We start from the raw sequence: 22,603 nt of genomic DNA, 5'->3' as shown, positions 1-22,603 counted from the left end.
TAAAAATTAATCATTACATGTTCTTGTCTGCATTTTGCAGCATATAATAATTTAATGTATTATAATACATGGCTTAGTATGCAATTTGTTAACAATTTTGTAACATAAATATACCATTTTACGATATCAGGTTTTCAATCATTTATTGCCAAGAATAGGTATTCAACATGAGGTCGCTTCATGACTAAACTATCTCCGTACAGAACCCTGAATAACGAACAGTAATGAAGGTCACGGTAAAGCTACACACTTGTGAGAAAGAACAAATCATGCAAATCTCTTTTAATATTAGTATAGCCTAATTATTTCATAATGTTTAACATAAACACATTTTTGTGCAAACATGAAAAAATATAAATGCTGGCATAACTATTAATGGCTCTACTAAACACAGTTTTAACTGAACAACGGAAGGCGCCAAACGCAATGTTATAATGCTGTTATTGTTTTGCATTTCATGATTGCAGGCGGTCTCCGGGCTCGCTAGGCCTCTGCCTACCGCAGGGCTACAGTGAACGTAACTTTGATGCGACAAAAATAATACATTTTTAAAATTATACGGAGGATTTTCTTTCAAGCCCTTACTTTTCCCTATTTCCAAAATATGATTATTATCCTATCAGTTTCAGTCGAAGACAACTCATATCTTTGTGTCTAGCAGTAGAAATTTATAATTTATTTTGTGGTTTTTGACAACTAAGTCACAAACTAGTAAGTATTTTGTTGTCTTTGCAATTGCAATTAAGGTTTGCCTACGCCTAATTTGAGGACAGACAGGAAACACATTCAAATAATTAAACAATCTTGGATTTTTTCTAATAGAAGCAATACTTGCTAGAAATGTATTACCTATTACTCTGAATGTATATCAACCCCTCCCCGTCCCATACCACGAATACATGTTTATGGAGTAGTTTTTAAACTATGGATACACTCAATTGGACTGTGCTAGAAGACTGCAAGTTCCTGTGTGGAGCATCAGGACGAGGACGGTGTTTGTATGTGTGAGTAAGAAAGCACGCTGAGGCGCCTCAGTGCTGCTATAAATTGCCGTGATTATCAGCCAGCTTAGGTGGAGTAATTTATAGCAGCTACCAACCGAGCCGACCAATACACTCGTCATATCTATAATCTTGATAGTTTCAATCCTACCTGCCTATCAGTTTCAACATTAATACGTGATCAGGGTATTGATAACGTGCATTTTACTATGCGTGTCTAATGTACGTTATCCTAAAATGTTATCAAATTAGTAGTATCACTATTGGTGATTAAATTCATATCAGTACACAGTACATAAATCTACATCTACTTCAGGGGAATATATTTGTTTATTGTAAGACAAAACTTAACTCGAGCAAGAGGAACATAATATGAAGCCATCACTAAGTAGTAAACATATCGTGACATGATGTAGTGTAGCTATATGACGGTAAAAACAATGGTTATCTCTATGCCTAAATGAAATCCCCTCAAATCTTCTCTTACAAGATCATTTTCTAACAGGGAGGGTAGCCTTTATTTAAATACTGTATATATTCAAGTAACTAAACATTAGAGTCTGTGTTAGTAGGTTATTTGTAACATAATGTTTAACAAGTATATCCCCGCGAAATTTTCAAAAATCATCAAATTGCCACCTGAACTTAAAGGAACCAATTTTTCATTTTATTTTATTCAGATATTATTTACGACGTTTGTGATGTATTTTGTGCAAAAAACTTGAAGTTTTCTAAATTATAATTATACAACACAGTACGTAAATAGACGTAACGCTCAAGCATTACGTTAAAAATTGGTTAATACCCTGATAATGAAACAAGGTGTATTCATACAACGTTGAAGGCAAATCTACTATGTATCGTCCAAAATGAAGACAAAGTAGTCTACGTAAATGTTATACTGTACGCACAACACTAAAATATGCCACGTTGGGTAAACCGCGTTGTGTGCTTTCCAATATGTTGCCTAGCCATGCCGATCATGCCGATCTATGCACGCTCTAATAGAACACCTAATACCTGGTGCTATGTGATGCATAGTGTAGGATATATGGAATTGGTAGATTTGTGTGTATTTACAATTTAACAGAAAAGTGTTGATGCCTTGTGTTGAACAATATGAAATGGTAGGCATACATTTTACACAATATTGCTACACGAGCAGACAGCCTGTATAGTGTATAGTGTGTTGTCCACACGTGTAGTTAATTGTTCGTTGTACACAGCACACGAGGGATGCGGTATTGATATATTCAATGTTCCAAACTCACGTCTTGAGCTCACTGAACCTGAACACATGTAACACTGTCAGATGATATCAGAACATCTTCCTATTGTGAGCTTCGTCAACATAGGTCTCGTCTTTTATAAAAAAAATAAACGAATCCAAGGATAACATTTTGAATACAATTTTGTAATACAAGAAAAACTTTGTTTTAATTCTTAACTTCTAATGGTTTTATTTTAATACCGAATGATAACTTAATCACAAGACAACTGACTCCTGAAAAAGTGCCGATGTAGCTTGGTTGCAATTGATTTCATTTCAATGGATAAGCAAACGTATATTTTATAACAAAAAAATCTTCATCAAAAAATATCTTTTAAACACACGTGATTGGTTTTAGATGTTACAAATTTAGTAACCAATTGAATCAATTTAATTTAGTAAAGTATTGACTATTATTACACACAAAAATGTGTTTATAAGCATAGAATTTCAAAAGTACTATTGTTAAATCTAAAGCTTTTAAAAGTTTATTTTATGTTTGTGACGTTTGCGGCTAGTGTCGACTAAATATTTTAGGGTAGATTTTGCTCTCTGTGCGTAGCTCTATCAATAAAATCTGAGGTCGCTGTACATATTCGCATGTGTTATGCATGGTATGACTAGAATGTTTGTAATGCACAAAATACACCGAACTGGAATCTACACGTGTTAAAAAGTACCAACTAACGAAACCATCAAAAAACCTTTTGCAAAGAAAGTCTTAAATGGAGGATAGGTCCATTGCAAAGGAGTTGTATCCAGGCACAAGAGAGGTCAAGTCTAACTAGAATTAGGGATAAGTCTTGATGAAAGCATATTAAACCGTTTATGCACTTTCAACGTGTGGACATATCTGATATTAAACCGTTTATATCCTCCGGGTAATATTCGCATACGAGCATCTCGCAGCGTTGTCCAACGATGTTATTACTTTTGTTGGATGTATTTTGCTCTAAAGTTATATTTTTCACTATCTGCTATATCTAAGTAGCTAATATTTTCTTTGATGTTCGAATCAGATAATCCCAAACGTGTCGGTGTGTAGCGCCATGTTGGTTGGCTAAACAATTCAATTATGGTAGGAAATGAAAGTTTGAGTTCTGCTATATTATAAGTTTACTTTACATGAATGGGTTTCTTGTTTTGGCAACAAGAAACACGATTTAAAGTAATTGGAAAACACACACTCTACATAAAGATGTTGTTTAATATATACAAAAACTGCGACGAACACGTACTTCTTACTAGCCTACCAAGTCACCTAGAAAATACAGACTCTTCTACAATTGCTTGGGGGTTTTCTCCCAACTGTTAAATACAGTAGTCTTAAATAAGAAGAAAAGTAACATTTTACTACATTATTCGTTATCACTCTTACAATTTATAAGCAAAGAAATAAATTTATGGAAGAGAATAAAACCCTGATATCATAAGAACATTTGGAACATAACTGACTTAGCCAGATCACATTTTCTAAACTGGGAACACAACTCTTAGTCAGAATGGCGTAAAAAAAAAAAAAAAAAAAAAAAAACAATATAGATATAAGATAATAAGCAGACAGATTATCTTGAAAACCTGGAGGGACTGTTAGAACAGTAGTTTTTATCTCATAAAAAAAATAGTATTTTTAATAGTTACTCATTTCATGCGCATTTCGTGAACACGCAGTTCCAAACAAAGTTCAAACTTCAATTACAAATCTGAATTGTATCAATATGACTACGAGAATGACGCAGTTATCTTAATTCTCACGAATGACTTGTCAAAGAGAACTCGCGATATTGCTCCCAAAGTCTTTTAAATGCGCAGAAACAAATAAATTGGAATTATCAGTTTGTAGGAGTTGAGCTCTTGAAATATACACTACGGAGAGATTCATCTACCTTTGTATCAACAGACAGGTTCCATAATATGGATATACTAGCCGGAATATCCTGCCTTGCAACGGAAGAGACAATGTTAATTCTTAGAAATTGTCAAAAAAATTTATTTACACCCTCCATTTCATTTATGAACTAAATTCAACCGTACAATAATTTATCTTGACAAAAGTCTGTTGTAAACTCAGGTGAACATTTTAATTTAGGCTACCTAGGATGATATATAAGTGGTGCCGACTGCCGACGCACTTATGGAAATATAATATGACTACCTATATACCTATATGATTTTATGTTTAAAGGATACGCTTTTATAAATGTATTTATTTTTTATATCAACGTTCTAAGGCAATTTGGTAAGTAAAACAAATCTTGCAAATAAGGGTACTGTAGTTAGTGTATAAAAAAAATCATTGGTTATTATTAATGTCTTATCAAAGGGAAACAAACAGCCCAATTGGTTAGATTTTAGTAAGTTTCTTTACCTGCATCTCATTATGTATATTTCACAGAGGGAGCATAAATAAACAAATATTCTAATTTTCACTACCTGATTTTAGTTTATGAAACATCCTTTTTGTTAATAACTACACAAATTTCATGAATGAAAATATTTTAAGTGCAAATTACATACAAACAATTGGTTTTAATTTAACAAATTTTATCGGTAAGTTTTTCGTCTATGGTGTTACTTAAGTGTTTAACAATTCAAGACAATTTCATTTACATTCTTACATTCACTATACAAACAAAAACAATAACACGCTCAAAGTTGGTTTGAGCAATGATTTAGGTCCCAATGATTTAGGATAATGCAAGTAAACAATTTGTTTACGTGAACCAGACGTACCATTGACTTTAGAATGTGTAAATAGACATTCCATTTAAGTGAACCAGGCGTACCATTGGATACCGCAAATAGGCATTCTATTTAGGCGAACCATATATATCATTGGCATTGGATACTGCATGTAGACTGGCATTTAATTTATGAGAACCAGGTGAAACATAAACTTTGGTTGCTGCAAGTAGACAATTCATTTACGTGAACCAGACTTATAATTGACTTTGGATACTGCAAATAGACATTCCATGTTAACCAAATATATCATTGACATTGTATACTGCAAGTATATATCTCATTTACGAGAAACTGATGTAGCATTGACTTTAGTAAATTACTGGATTATTATACTAGCTCCGCTAAATACTGCAAGCATACAGCTGCATTGTACACCTAGTTATTATAATGATATAATCTACCACGTTATTATTCGATACTAGATTTAAAAGAGAAATTTTCCACTTTTCCGTTAGCTTAGACAATTATAGTTAGTTTATAGTTAGTTCTCCAGTAGCTGCAAATTGCATCTGTGTTTTTTTCTTTTAGTTTTTAGCAGTGGATTATATATTTATTAAGGTTAACATATTTTATGTAAAGGGATTTAATGTAAGGTAGGCCTAATTTAATATAACTCAAAACAATACAAAATGACAGTGACACCTGCAAACGCCGTATTCGGTGGTCTCTAAACGAATGTTGTGTTGGAAAAACAACACGGTACTCAGGAAAGGTGACAGGTAAAGAAGCGTTTTATTGGTGCGTGGATAAGGATTTTAGGGACGATTTTCTTCAGCAATCGCAGTTACCTGACAAATTTATCCAACTCCTTCGACACTTGAGAGGTCTTAAACTTGACTATTTTGTATGCTAATGGGAGAGAAGGAAAGGTATAATCAATATAACTCGAATGAAAATGAACTAAGAGCGCAGTGAAGAGACTGTTCTTAAAATACGGTTTACAACAGTTTCCTGGATTTTTTGGCTGGTAGACAACCAGTTTTACAAATGTTATAAATAGGTCGGCCGCTTAGAAAACGACCTCCTCCAGCATTGGTTTAGCATTAGCACGCAGGTCGTTTTCTAAGCCGCCGAACTATACCTAAGGAGTGAGGTATACTAGTTTTATTTTGACATGGCTAACGCTCATTGTATTGTTGATTTGGGTGAATAGATGAGTAAAAATAAGAAAAAAATACTGACTAAAAATAGCATTGAGTGCATAAGTTGATAATACTGGGCCATGGTCAGTAATTTTCGGTTCCTAAATTTAGTTTGCCACCACTTGAGCCCATATTCTAAGACTAAAGAGATAAATGTTTTCTACCTTTGTAAAACATTCAATAGACGGAACATATATAAAGTTTCATTTGTATACCAATGAGTTGGTAATAAAATTAAACTAGTTGGGAAATTAAAGTAATCTACTTGACTAAATAAGCTTTACATTCCCTGTTCTAAATTAAGGAATAGTTGTGACTTGAAAGTTTTTGAAATGTAACGTTTCAAAACATGTGTGTCTAATTATCCTACTTATATGGAGCCAACGCCCATACTGATCCAACATATCTAGAGAAAATAAAAGTTTGGTTGTCTGAGACGAGAACTTCTCTGATCTGTTCATTTGCCTTTACTAAAAGCCATACAATGATTTGCGTAGTTGATCAGTTTGGACTAGGCGTTAATTAACAGTGTAATTTGCAAAACATACGCACAAACAGCTGCTCGCTATTGTTTAATTACAGCACTGACATGATAGGCCGATGTTCAGCGGACAGAGTGCGCGTCTAGGGAACAATCAGTCTTCACAGACGTTACTTGGAGACGCATAAGATATATACGTCAAAGGAAAATTCAAACCAAATCGTAATTTAATTTTCTCATTTTCATAATTATGTTTCGGCAGAATTAGGGCCGCCTTCCCTTAACAGAGAATAATGCTGTTCTTTAGATCTGCAGTATGAAATAGTTACTCAATAATTTTACGAGTATATAGACAAACTTAATTTTACTACTTAGTGTACTAAAATTCTTCAATTTAAATCAAAATAAAGGGTTTAAATTTCATGAGCAACCTATCTCAGTGTATCATAAGAGCTGATTTTTTAAATTGAAGTTGGAAAGATACACTTATTTTAAAGTTTAAAGAACAAAACAAGTAAGACAAAAGTGCAAGTCAGTCAATTATAAATCGAGTGATTATTCCTCTCTCCTTGTTCAACACAAGATTGGCAGATTAACTGCCTAGCTTGAACATTTTAAGGAAAATGACTCTTGATCAGTCTGATCAGTCTCTCTGATCAGAGTTAAACTAAATTTGGGAAAGCGGCCCTTGTCTAACAATTTGTGTATTCAATTTTTAAGATATGCATATTGTCATTACAATGGTAACTGCTGTGAGAGTGAGAAGTTATAATGTTCCTATGTTGCTAGAGGACTTAGTTTTTGTTATCTGAAAAAAACAGATTTGGTTTTAAGTACAGTTTTAGTATTTTCTAAGGTCTAAGAAATACATAATTTATAGATTAATAACTCCTCTGTAATTATTGAATGAAAAGATAAATGTATATTAAAACTGTGCAAATTAATGAGTTATCATCTGCATCAGATACATGTAGCTACAACAAAGAGACAAAGGGGCTTCAACCCCGGGAAATAATTAAACATCAGTGATCACTGGTGGTATGAAATGTTAGGTACAGACACGTACAGATAACATACACGTTCAACAACAACGTACCTTGTTAAAGTCACTACATATATATACTTATTCTAGATGTTTGAAATCGTTACTGACTATACAAAAATCTTTTGTTCTTTCGGGAAACAGAATTCCAAATGCTTTAAAAATACAAAAATTACATGAATAACATATCTAGAAATGGTTACAACAAATAATATACAGTTAGGTATATTTTAGTATCCATCATGAAATAATTTACATTGTAATAGCAGTATTATTTTCCAGATCACGTCTTTAATTTATGTTTGGAGGTTTTGAAATTTATTATTGCTACAAGGTCTTTTGGCAGAGAGTAGAAAACCCCAGCCCCTGCTGAGCTGAACGTTTTTTATTATAAAATTATAAATCATGTCTATGGATGGCGGTACATACTATGTCATTATTGTAGTTGTGTGCTGCTCCCAATATTAGAATTGTATTCACTTCAGTCTTAAGAGTCATTATAGATATTAAAATGTATAATCCTTACATGGTGAAGATATTTAACTCAGCAAAATGATGTTTTTCTGGACTTTTTTGTAAAACTAATATGCTGTCCAAATGTTGAATGGTTGTCGTACCATATAATTCAATACAAAGTTTAATATGCGAGCTTATAATATGAGCATAATAAACCCTCAGTAAAACATCCAACTAGCCAAATTTTAGCGATGACTGTAATTATGGGTTGGGGATGGAATACCTAAATTTAATATCGATAAAAATATCAATAAGGAAACTACAAAAATATATTTTCCACGTGTTGTAGTTCACCAACCAAAGATATTAATAAACCTCCTATTAATAAACCTATTAATGAGTCCTTAAATCAATTAACAGTTCTAACCAGCTCATTTGCTCACTAAATATATGCTATAAACTATTTGATCCTCTAAACTAGCATAATTTAACACGACCTAGTAGTTTGATACAGAATAAGGTAGGTTTTATTCTATTTTTGATTCTAGAATATGTATTATAAATTCGCTTTACCCTGAACCTACAACCTACATGAAATTTTAAACCCGCGCGTTTAAAACCCGTTTTATTATAAATTGATCGGAGTAGTATTCATAGTGCTACAGTTGGAGACACTTAAAATATATATTTACGCATATACTGTTACTCACAAGACGGTAAATATACAAAAAAGATGGTAAGTGGTGATGTGGTAATGTGGTCATATCACCACTTACCATCTTTTTTGTATTCTTGAGTGTGGCAGATTGCGTGAAAATATAATAAAATCTAAGTTCTTACCGTCAACGCAATCAGGAGTAAAATTCCACTACGGCCGTTTCGGAGATGACTCCATCGTCAGGTGCGTAGTGGTACACTAAACTATAGTCTTGTCACATTTAACACGAGTTTTCTTCATTTGCATTGCGTCAGGGGGTGAATAAATAATACACATATATTTACAGGACGGACACACGAAAACACGAATACACGAAAACATTTAGAGCACGTGCACGGCTTGAAAACTGACGACCGACTGTTCAATCCTGGTCACTGCAGGAGTTACGTGGATGACTGGAACAGCTGATAACACGGTGTGCCAACCTTATCTACTCAAATTAATACTTTCCTGTTTGATTTCCATTATTCTCTCAAAAATTGGATTGGCAGCTGAATTTGTTTGGGAGTTAATTACTAAGTTGGGTTCTATGGCTGTACTGCTGTAGATATGAAAATTTTCGATGCAATTAAGTTTGTGACTTTTATTGCCAATATGTAGTATTTCTAAACTGTTGATGTCGGAATAATCATGGCAATACTGTTGAATATGTTCGGCATAATTTGAAGTAGGGTTGGGTTTCTTAATGGCGCTTATGTGCTCTTTATATCTGGTTTTAAAGCACCTACCAGTCTGTCCAATATAATACGAGTCACATTCTCCACACTTAAGTTTGTAAACACCTGGCTTTTCCAACAATGGTGTATTCCTGTGTCGAGGAGCAGACAGCTTACGTTGGAGGCTATTACTGGTTCTGTAAGCAACTGAATAATTGTGTCTACTAAAAGGACGGGTTGCTAAACGTTGGTTTAGTTTACAGAACTCTAACGTGACGTATTTTTTATCATCCTTATCGGCTTTATTGTTGACTTTTTTCTTGACTCTCCTGTGCAGTTTATCAATTAATTCTGTGCTGTATCCGTTATTCAAAGCAATGTACTTTATGGTGTTTAATTCACGGCTATAGTTCTCTTCATTTAGAGGGATATTAACCAATCTGTGTAGCATGGAGTTATAGGCTGCGATCTTGTGGGATTGGGGGTGATTAGAACTGTTGTGGATGGTTGTATCTGTGCTAGTGGGTTTCCTGTAGATGTTAAAAAGGTGTTTATTGTCCGATTTGGTTATTGTCAAGTCAAGAAAGTTAATTGAAGCATTTTTCTCGTGTTCCGTAGTGAATTTAAGCCTGGGATGGATGTTATTAAGGTATTTTCCAAACAAATCAATTTGTCTATTGTTGCCTTTGAATAAACAAAGCACATCATCAACATATCGGTGCCAGTAAACGATCTTTCCTTTGTGCGCATTAATGTCGGCCAATATGCGCTGGTGTTCTAAGTTGTCAAGGAAGATTTCAGATAAAATTGATGATAAGGGCGAACCCATAGCTAATCCTTGTTCTTGTAGATAATATTTGCCGTTGAACTCAAAATAATTCTGTTTAAGTATAACTCTTAAAAGTGATACTAACTCAGCTATTTTATCATTTTCCAGAGATCCCTTGGTTCTTACATATTGTTCAACTAAGTCAATGGTTTCATCAATTGGCACACTTGTGTACAAGTTGGTTACATCAAATGATACAAACTGTGCGTGGGACGGAATATTTATGGTTCTGATCTCGTTAACTAAATGTGTGCTGTTCTTAACGCTGCAATTAGCTTTGAATTCAATGTTGTTTCGAATAATTTTGTCTATAAGCTTGCATAAATTGTAGGACGGTGCATTAATAAAATTAACTAAAGGTCTGATCGGAATATTCTCCTTATGTATTTTTGGAAGCCCGCGCATTTTTGGAGCACTGGGGTTCATGACCTTGACCTGTCTCTTCTGATTAACATTAAGGAGGTGTTTACATTTATTAATAGCTCTATTGACTTCACTATGATACTGTTTGGTTGGATCTTTGGTTAAGCTAGTTATGTCGTTTGCTGCAATAAAATTATCTACTTTAAGAGTGTATTCGTTCTTATCTAAAACTACGACCGTATTACCTTTATCGGCCTTAGTGACAATGGCCTCATTGAGGTCAACCTTATCTTTTAAGCTTCTTAAGGCTGACAAGTCATTCTTAGCTTCATTTGAAAGCTTATCAATGCTGACCATAGTATGATTTCGTTGATTTATTTTATTAATGATCTCGTATCTAATTGGGTTTCGTTTATCATATTTTACTGTTTCAACACAACTCTCAATAAAAGGGAGTCAACCAGATCGTGTTTCGGTTTATGATGGAAGTTATGTTTAAGACCTTTATTAAGTAAAGCTGTTTCTTGCTGGTTAAATTCGATTGATGTTAAGTTTACTATTCTTGGATGAAATTTGTGAGGATATGAGATAACTTTGGCTGTGTCATTTTTTACTTTAATTAAATTATCAAGCTTCTTAAGCTGGGTTAATCTTTTTTCTCTAATGATGGGTCTTATCCAATCGTCAACAGCATTGATAACAATTCCTGCTCCTCGACACAGGAATACACCATTGTTGGAAAAGCCAGGTGTTTACAAACTTAAGTGTGGAGAATGTGACTCGTATTATATTGGACAGACTGGTAGGTGCTTTAAAACCAGATATAAAGAGCACATAAGCGCCATTAAGAAACCCAACCCTACTTCAAATTATGCCGAACATATTCAACAGTATTGCCATGATTATTCCGACATCAACAGTTTAGAAATACTACATATTGGCAATAAAAGTCACAAACTTAATTGCATCGAAAATTTCCATATCTACAGCAGTACAGCCATAGAACCCAACTTAGTAATTAACTCCCAAACAAATTCAGCTGCCAATCCAATTTTTGAGAGAATAATGGAAATCAAACAGGAAAGTATTAATTTGAGTAGATAAGGTTGGCACACCGTGTTATCAGCTGTTCCAGTCATCCACGTAACTCCTGCAGTGACCAGGATTGAACAGTCGGTCGTCAGTTTTCAAGCCGTGCACGTGCTCTAAATGTTTTCGTGTATTCGTGTTTTCGTGTGTCCGTCCTGTAAATATATGTGTATTATTTATTCACCCCCTGACGCAATGCAAATGAAGAAAGCTCGTGTTAAATGTGACAAGACTATAGTTTAGTGTACCACTACGCACCTGACGATGGAGTCATCTCCGAAACGGCCGTAGTGGAATTTTACTCCTGATTGCGTTGACGGTAAGAACTTAGATTTTATTATCTTTTAGCGAATTTCCCATATAGGGAATAAGCTATTACCGTAGGTCTCATGGTAAGACCTAGACCCGGGACCGATTTACTTTTTCGTTTTGAGGTCCCCAGAGGCCAAAAACACCATCCGTTCAAATTCATATATATATATATATATTTATATATATATATACTAGCTGTGTACCCGTTCTACGCACGGGGATCTTATAATATTCAGTTGAAACCTTCTTATATAACGAACAGCAGTTGGTTTGCATATTTTAAGATATGCTGGCCAAACTATTATACATAGCTTCATTTTATGTTGTTTTTTGTTGTTCCGGATCGGTATGACAATCAATAAAAGGTTAAATTACCTCTGTGTCTGCCGGTCGATCCTATAACGGTAGGCTTACTTTTATTTTTACTATCTGATCTCGTTTGCATGGCTCAATCACGTCCTGGTTGAAGTTCGTTCGCTACGCTCACTCACCTGTATGTTGGAGCTCGTTCGCTGCGCTCACTTTCCTTCAGGTTAGCTCGTTCGCTACGCTCACTTGCCTTCAGGTTAGCTCGTTCGCTACGCTCACTCGCCTCCAGGTTGCAAATTAGCTGTTGTCATAAATGTAAAAGAAATAATAGTGCTAGTGCTGCACCCTGTTGGTAATCCTTGTAACTTTAATGCTATTGAACATCACAGAACAGAACCAACTTGTTTAATTGAAACAGCTGTTAAGATTCAATAATTTCATTTCTCATAAGGTTAACATGGGCTTCCAGAAATTCCACGTCAAAAATCGACAAAAACTTGATTTTCAAGGGTTTACTGTTAAATATCTAACTGTCTCATATTCGATGAAATACGTCTAAAACCATCTCATATATGTATAGTATTTGGAAAATAAGTTTCAGGCGGGACAGTGCTATAGTTATTGAGGAGTAGTTGTAATAAAGTGCGTATTTTAGCGTTACCAAGAGAATGACAGATAGACAGACAGACAGACAGACAGACAGACAGACAGAAATTGAGATAAGGTTTGATTCGGTTTCTCTGACCTATGAAATGTAAAAATAACCAAAAAGTTCATTATTCTAAGCAATGTACAGACAAAACTCTAATTTTATTTATATAGATATATATTTATATATGTGTCCGTTAGCGCGATAACTCGAGCAAAATTGATCCGATTTTGATGAAATTTGGTACAAACGTGTAAACCTACATTTATTCGAACGAGTTCGCGAACCAGCATAATCGGACCATGGGATCAGGGGTTTATGGGAGGTTTTATGGGGTAAAAATGGGTTTTTCTCATTTTTGACCCTAAAAACTTTAAATTTCTAAATTTCTCTCTAGACCATTTTGAAGAGCTTAAAAAAACAAATAATTTAGTATATTGAAGTGTTTTTGAATGTTCATTGACTACGGAGAAAATTAAAAAAATTGTAAATTTACAATTCCCATGTTATTCTTATGGAGAATAAATAAACTGTTCTATTTTGCTTGTTTATGGATATATTTTAATCAAATTTGGCAATTTGGTTTATTTCATACTAAGCTATCAATATTTCAATTGAAAAAACACACCTCAACATCTTCCCCGTAGCAGCAAACCTATCTACTCACTAAAATTAATGTTATTTAAAAATGGAAATAAATCTGAAAATTTATAGGGAATATTTTAGTAGAAATCAAGCCGGGTAAATGGAAATTCGCTTAGTATGCAGGTTTGCTGCGACGGTGGTATTTTGTATATTTACCGTCTTGTAAGTAACAGTATAAGCGTAAATATGTGTTTTAAGTGTTATAAGACGGTTCTTTTATTTACTTTCCGTAAATTTAATAACACGTACAATGCTGATCAAGAAGTTATTTACTAATAAACTGTAAATAAATTCAATTAGATGTGTAGGTAAGAGTAATATTTTAAATGAATAGAGAAAATTGTACATATTAAGGAAATGGTTATACTTTGAAAACACTCGAGGTTCATTTGGGGCATTGGCTTGAATGAGATAGCCAATGATAAAACCTAAATGTACTCCTGGGACTCTTGATGAAGTTACATAGTAAACGTTGGACTGTAGGGAATAAAACGTGCATCGTAAAATAATAAAAACGAGCAGTTGGCCCGTAATACGTACGGGGATCAAGAAGTCGCTTAAAACTTAATATAATTCAGAACAGCTAGTTTACAGGCACAAAGAAAGATTCTGGCAGTTGCAATAAGGAAAATCATCTCGTAGATAATAATTATAGCATTACACGTAGTAAAAAGAAGTCGTTCCGACGTATGTCATTTCATTTTTATCCAAAAGCTGAATTTGTGTCACGCTGAATGTTTACAGGTGTTACGTTAAGCTAATGAAATTATTCCAAAAACTAGTCTAGAATGTTAGCGTCGGCTAGTAGACTTTGTAAACATTAAAACTTAATTTATAGAAAACTGAACACCTAAACTAAAATTACGGCATCGACATTCCCTGGTTCTCAAAATTATCTTTCATTCAACACAAAAATCATGAAAACTCGTCAAGTGTTTGATCCAGAATAGTGAAATAAAAAAAACCCTGTCACGTTTATATATATGATGATGATGATGATGATGATGATGCTCTAACATTTTACACTTAATAAAGGTTTTATTTATGATCTTCCAACACTTGATGTCGATGAAAATATTATAATATCAAAACTAAGATCTAACTAAAGAAAAAAAACTTATTGTAATAAGTTGTTGTTTTATGATTAGATGAGATCGTCAAATATTTTGCACAAGAACTGAAGAACTCAACGATAAACATTGACGAATATTATTGACTTTCTATAAACAGTTTCTATTTTTTCCGTTACCTATTTTCGATATTTTATTGATTCATCTAAAAAATTATCACATAATACTGCAAATGTACATTAATTACATTACTATACTAAGTCGGGCACGATATTTTAAAATACATATCTAGAAGAGGTTTGTATTATATATATTATAAAAGTTAATGTAGGAAAGTTGCTGAAGTGCATACAATGTAATGTGGTAAACCATAAGGGAGTGAAGTGAGATGTGTGCCACTTGTAAAATACCTTTGTCAAAGATATAACACTGAAAGGTCCACACAACTGGAAGTTGCCTGAAACTCAACTGAGACAAATATCTGCGAGTGCGACTAGTTTATATATGACTAGCAGCTATACCCGTACCTTGCAACAGGGTCATAGTATGCAAAAGAGAAAATGTTGGTTCTTTGAAAATGACTTAAAAATGGTTTCACTCCTACAATTTAATTTAGAAATGAAATTGAACTGTATTACTTAACTTTATAATAGTACGTTTTCGTTAACTCAGACTGTGAACACTTATTTAGGCTACATAGGATACAAAATCAATGATAGATTTTAAGGTATAATAAAATAACATGTTGAATGGTTTACTAAATAATGGTGTAAGTACCTGCATCTATGTGATCAACGTGTTGCTAAAATGCAACCGGTTTCGACTCACAAAGGAGTCATCGTCGGGGCAGTACAGATGTCTTCTTGCTTCATTTGAAGGTCGTCAATTCGTAATAAATAAATACATTTAACACGCACACGTACACGAACATGCCACTGGGATTTTTGAGATAAGAATATGCCTATATGTTAATCGGGAATGTGAGCTATAATCATGCCAAATTTCATCCCAATACGACCAGTATTTTTCACTTTTACTTGTCACAAACGCTTGTTTACATTTAAACTTTGTGAGATTGTACTTTGTTACCATGGAGACCAATCAATATTTGCTTTTAAATCTCTCACCTCAGAATTTTGAAAGCCCGCGGGGCAGAGTCCTAGTTCAATATCGAAGGGGGGATAGTTCTATTGTATCCTCGGGGCGGTAGCTTTATTTTTGTCTAATTTGAGCCAAATCGGTTCAGTAGTTTTCGAGTTAATCTCATGCAAACACACAGACACACAGACTAACAGACACTACCTCTTCTTTATAATAGTATAGATAGGTAGGTAAGGGTTACTTTACATAAAAGTTATGTGGATATCTTTAAACTTAAAATATAATGGTTAAGTTGATAAAATATTATTTTTTGCTGAATAATTATCAGAAATTCAGCAATTTTTTTAAATTATGGAAACATTTACATTAATAGCAGTTTTATTATATACTACAAATATTTTATTAAATTATCGAAAATCTAACGTTTTAGCGAGTTCCTCCATAGAGAAGTAACTATGCCACAGGTGGAATGGTAAGACCTTAATCCGGGACAATTTTACTTTTCCATTTTGATGTCCCCAGAGGCCAAAAATCCTATCAGTTCAAATCCTAAGGGATTGTTGACAGTACAGTACAGGTTGTTCCTTACCTCAACATATTATATACATTTTTAGTAAAGAGTTTTCATTTTTATTTTGGAGGGAGTAAAAGTTACACGGTACAATGTTTACTGATATCATCTGATTGAGACCTGTGACTAAACTCCCTCAACACATATATAATGGATTTTACTACTTATGGGTAATGGGTTTCAAACTGGTGGTGAATAAAGTAATAAAACATGGGAATTAAATAATTCAATATGATTGAAGTTTTACCAATATTGTTGTCTTCTTTTGTAAAAACGATAAATCACTAATGGACTGTGGCTGAAGAAGTAAGGAAACCGTTAAGATCGGGGGTTCCCGAGTGGTTAATTCTTTTTTAGTTTTTAGTTTTACACGGAATAAGTTGGTTTAATTTAAGAAAATATCGGCAAGTTTATTAAAATGAACTCTAGTTACACGGCATATTTTAAAATCCAACTATTTTGACTACCTGTAACAAAAATTATTGTTATGATTGATTACATTTCGTCCCCTAATGTAAACATGATTGAGTAGGCCTATACAAAATAACTTCTTGATCAGCATCGTACGTGTTATTAAGTTTACGAAAAGTAAATAAAGAAACGTCTTATAACACTTCATGTCATTCGCCTATATTGGGTCTGACGATGATTGGAGTGTCCATACGAAATCGATCACCACTTACCACATTTTTTGTATATTTACCGTCTTGTAAGTAACAGTATAAGCGTAAATATATGTTTTAAGTGTTATAAGACGTTTATTTATTTACTTTTCGAGTATACAAATATTTAATACTAAGAAATATAATAAGGGGATTTGTTATTGCAGGTGTTGACTGTACCGGAGATTATATTAATCCCAGTTAGAAATGAAGCCTGAAACCCACAGCAAATAGTTGGAGTGCTTTAATTCCAATAATGTTTGACAAGCCAAGAAAGTCTCTCCATCTCTGGCGGTGGAGTGGAAATATCGACAGACGGTTTCACTTGGGTGGAGCTATATTTTTATTCAGTCCTGTAATATTTCTTTTCAAACAATGTCAGTTTGGTTATTGATTAGAAAAGATAAAATAAACTACACAAATATTAAAATACATTTACTGTTAGATAATTTTAAAGGATGACTTGTTAAATGTATGGTGTTTATAAAAATATTTTAAAAATAAACAAGACAAATCTTTAAGCCACTGAAACATTTCCCTCTGAGGTCAAGTGCGTTCTCAGTAAAACTTATCAGAGACGTTCAGGAGTAACAGGTGTGTGTAAAATACACTGTGTCAGAATACACTTTAACACATTAGCTACCAACTATACTCATCTCTCAGTTACAGAGGAGTGTGACGGTTGGTAGGGAACGTGTTAATGTCACATATTACGTTGTAAAATACTGTTCGGCGAGTATACCTCATAAAAAGTTAGTTTTATCATTTGTATATGTTATAATTTCATTTATAGACTTACCGCCCAATATCACCGTGTTCTTACAAAATTAATTAAAATTTTGAAATATATATTTTCCTTATTCGCCGTATTAATTCACCTTTACCAAATAAGTTACTATTTTCTATTACAAATTATTAAAAATCTATGTCCATCCACTGTGTAAAGCCTTTGACATTAAACATATACTGACAAAAGAAAACTAGTTATTTGATTACTGTCCAAACTCGTACCCCAATCCAATTCCTACTCTCACCCTGCCTAAAAGATGTATTTACATTATATTAGACTGAGAAGTGTAAAGGTTTTTTTATAATAGTATCAAGATAGCAATTTAGTAGCCAGTGTTGAACTCTCACGCACATGCAGACGCCCATGTGATAATTTTTGTATTTATATATTGTAATGCTGCATTATTAATTCTTAAAAAAATATTAATTTTATTTGATTTAAGTTAAAATGTTTGTGATGAATTTTGTATTTAAAAGCATGTATTTTAGTTACCTCTTGTATGCAATTAATTATGTAAAACGAAACATTATTTCATTCCTGCATTGTGTTGAATAAAATACATTTATAGGAAAATGCAAATATTGTATAAGTATGATAGGGAAAGAAAAATCATACTTAGGAGACCATATCTATAAATATAATGCATACTTTTATTTATAAATTGATAGTATCACAAGACTTGGTGACATCGTAGTATACTCACGACTCAACAATGGATTATTGGCATAGTAAAATCTATTTATTCGTTTTAACATTGAGCCTGATTAAAGAGAAACTAGAAATTGAGACTCCAAAAGCAGTTACCTAACTAATTGTTTGAAATAAGCTTTTCTCTTAAGGGTCTGTACCTATTACTGAGTGATCCTGTATTACTTTACTATATAATTTAGTATGCTAAGGCTATTACTTGTACAAATCCTAAAACGTGATAACATTTTGTTTGCACTGGTCAAAAATTTTCGAAACTACAAGAGATTTTTTGGAACACAAATCTGAAGTTTGCTGGACTGATCCTAGTTGGAGGAAATTCTCTATAAGATGCCATATGTTTTATAATTTGACGTACGATGATTAATATCTATAAAGAAAACCCTCAATAGATATTTCTATATAAGTTTGCCCAAAGACTGTTTCATGATTAATAAATAAACAATCATATGTTTTTTAATTGTTTTGTTAAAAGAACAGTAAATAGTTTAGTATGTTGTTTTGTCGAATACAATAAAGAAGATACCTAGTTTTTGTTAAAATTTATTTTGTCATTTCTAATGTTTGATATTAATCGTCCGTGATATCAAAGGAATTGAATCACGTACAGTATAGTGACGATAACAAATTGTTGATGCAATTAACAAAGGTTCAACGTCAGACTCGTCGTGGAAAACACATATAAGGTAAAATACAATCACCTGTTGATAGAATGATCGGTGTTAAGCCGGTTGCGGTGGAGCCGATCGCCTAACACCGTGGTAAGGTTAAGCCTTTCAAAAGCTTTTTGCTGTCGTCGTCTAGGAGCTTGCATGTTTTCTGGGTCGTAAAATATGTTCAAGCACAAATAAATCCTCATGCAAGGGAAAGGATATTTAAGTAATTAGCATAATAGAATTGTTAGCAAATTGTTTTACATAAATATTTTCCAATCCTTTGCACTTAAAGTTACAGAAAAGAAAGATTAACTTAACAGAACGATTTGGAACTGATGACAGGTTATGTGAAAGAAATTAGTCTATAACAGTTCCGGGGCTACTACAATAAATGTAAATTTACATAACTGTTAATCTTTTGATTGTTGCTGAAATTTATAAGAATTAATTGTTTAAACTTAACTTAAAGTTAACTGGGTGCCAATCACAGAAGCGTCCGCGTATTTGAGAAGAGTTATCAGGACATAATATTGTCATTGGTCCTCACCACCAAGCTTTATGATTAATTTAAACTAGGCTACTGATTAAAATAGGGACGATAATTTGGTAAAGAAAAATTTTTGGGGCATATATAAATAGTTACATATCATTTGCCCGAGTAAGTTAAATGTATAGTGTTATTAAAATTATTTTTAAAATAAACAGACAAATCTTTGAGCCACTGAAACATTTCTGTCTGACGTCGAGTGCGTTCTCAGTAAAAATATCGAGAACCTTCAGAGATGTTCAGGGATCGTATTTTATTGTATGTTTGACGCAAGGTGTGTAAAAAGTGTCTTGAGCAAGAAACCTTAACACATAATGCTTTGTAAAATACTGTTCAGTGAGTATGCCTCATAACTAGTTAGTGTAACCAATACAACAGTAATGTAACCTATGCATAACAAAACATCTTAGAACATTATTTCTGTTAATGGTTGTTGTGTGTATAATTTGTAACACGATATGCCAGTGATGTAATTATATACCTTCAGAGAACTGCGTTTACATTTTTACAAGTCAACGTCTATAATGACTGTGGCGACTAGCGCCACGTCTCATGAAGCTCCTGCTCGCTAGGAGCATATACTTCTTGATTACATTTTAAGCTTAAACCCGTTGAGTTGGTATATCGAATTTTCTCAAAGAGGGAGGTGCAGTTCTAGCTCTTGATAACCTTGAAATCGGTCCAACCAGTTTCGGCCTCTACAATTTTGGTTACTGATAAGAGCAAAAACTGACAAGAGTCTGCGTTTAATGGCTACTAGGGTACTGTTGGCGCTCCGGCTGAAGTGGTTGGTGTAGGTCCATGGGCCAGGGTCGGTAGCGCCATCACTGAGGTCCCGATGGACCAGCTATATATATATATATATTGTCATCGTTATAATATATTATATTATAAAAACATGTATATTTACAAAAACAAGTATTTAATATACAATACCTCGTGACACACAGATTCAAAGAAGATCATTTAGGAGTGACATTATACTGTATACGTAATTGTAATATTGATAGTAAAACTCCATTGTAAATACTATATCTATTACTAACCATATATTCAAATGAGCATTCGCGTTTAGAGTTAAGCTAACTGAAACGATTTCGGTGGACAAAAGCTGTAATCTCGTTCCGTTTTATCCACTCTCCACGTGGTCGGTTCAGTAATGTAATTCCAGATAGCAACGAGGATAACGTTATTGACTATAAACTGACTCTGCCTGCAACAACTGCCTTTACGACGTGACGAGGCGGTGCGTGAGTGATTCATGTCATCCGTGTCACGAGTACTGTATGTAATACAACTACATTACAGTTAAACACACTCAATATTGTTTTAAATAAACTGTGCAATTAGTTAATTTTTCAATGAAGACGATTAGACAACAATGGTATTGTGGATTTTCCTTAATTTAATCGTTCTGTTATGCCTGGTTGACATGTCTGAGATAATAGTGGTTTCACATGAAATTAGTGTAAATCCTGCTTCGTGGCAATCCTGATAGTTTATAGTGTCTCAATTAGTTTTGACTTTCTACTAAGTCATCTTCAGGCGTAAAGGGTGTCAAACGCGTGATCCCTTCATGAGAAGGTTGTCGTTACACAAACAGTATATAAACACACGAACACGAAGAATCGCATTAAAATGGTGAAAACGGTACTTTAACTGCAGTGTGAGAATGATGTGTCACGACTGGATAGATACCGGTACATAGTCTAGACACACACAATTTAAATTATTCACCATATTTAGGGGTTTGTTAGTGATGGACACAATCTTACACTAAATATCAATAAAATTTTAAGATAAAAACTATATATATATATATACATATTTATCTATAAAATAAAACAAATAAAAATATTCTATAAGAAATTATTAAACATAAAATTGAGACTCATAAGAAACATTCGCCAAAATGTGCTTTATGTTTGTATTCAAATTTCATAACCATTTAAAATATGAAACATCATACCTTTTCCCATTTCTATCTTCAAACGCATAGTGCATTCATACCTTTCGTAGCTTGAAATCATATTTTCAATTTATTTTGTAGCATACATTATGTATGTTAAACATTTGTAGGTTAAGGTTAGAAAATACCAAATGATAACTAATATAGAATTTTTCACGTAAGGACACATATAACCTGGGACATACGATACGTTCAGTTTACCGCGACAAGTTGGTTCCAATGAGAGAGTTTCCTACGAGAAGTCTTGCTTGTGAGTCAACAGTTTCTCCGTCGACACTTGAGCTCACAACATTCACTTCTCTTTCTCTGGAGTCTGATTCATCCTTATCATTCGTAAGTGCTGAAGATAATTTTCATAAACAGAAAATAAATTTAATAACACGTACATACAATGCTGATCAAAAAGTTGTTTAAGTTTCACATCTGATTAAAATTTAGGCATAAAAATACAACTGATATTTTAGTTTAAGTGACTCATGCTATTAGTAAATTTTAAAACGTGTTTTATGATTTTGAAGTTCAAACGCACAATTTTGTTTGCTTGCAAAGTGTAGGTTACTGCCTTTTTATACGAACAAAACACTGAATTATTGATAGTTAACTTTTTATAATCACGCTAGCCTAAAAGAACTAATGATTAATTCGACATATGAACAAACATTTGATTAAACTGTATCAATGCAATTAAGGTATTTATTTATTGATATTTTCAAGAGGATGTAGGGCGCACGTTCCGCTAAGATATGAACCCTGGGGCTGAGATGGCTGTCTGTGTAATAGGCGATACGTTAGATTTGAGTCTTGTGCCTTTCGTATTACGAT

General features: G+C 33.4%; 1 protein-coding gene across 3 annotated transcripts in view; it reads left to right on the top strand.

Annotated features, from left to right (window-relative positions):
* LOC128983393 (protein FAM166B-like) overlaps positions 1–17,984 on the top strand; it is a 122,349-nt gene extending 104,365 nt beyond the window's left edge. Inside the window, exon 7 of one of the 3 annotated variants that reach the window (XM_054402665.1) lies at positions 17,279–17,984. Coding sequence is in view for 1 of the 3 variants with exons in the window: in XM_054402668.1 (XP_054258643.1) it covers positions 468–515 (48 nt within the window). In the remaining 2 variants the exon portion in view is untranslated. Of the gene's footprint in view, positions 1–467; positions 534–17,278 lie in introns of those variants that run through there. The other 2 variants (XM_054402667.1, XM_054402668.1) reach the window with 2 other exon arrangements.
* Positions 17,985–22,603: the final 4,619 nt, after the last annotated feature.

The sequence above is a fragment of the Macrosteles quadrilineatus genome, unplaced genomic scaffold (genome assembly GCF_028750875.1).
Source record: "Macrosteles quadrilineatus isolate MER2022 unplaced genomic scaffold, UCM_ALF_1.0 Scaffold_1__1_contigs__length_201487025, whole genome shotgun sequence".
NCBI lineage: Eukaryota > Metazoa > Arthropoda > Insecta > Hemiptera > Cicadellidae > Macrosteles > Macrosteles quadrilineatus.
The sequence above is the reverse complement of the archived record's forward strand: the minus strand, read 5'-3'. Positions and strand labels throughout refer to the sequence as shown.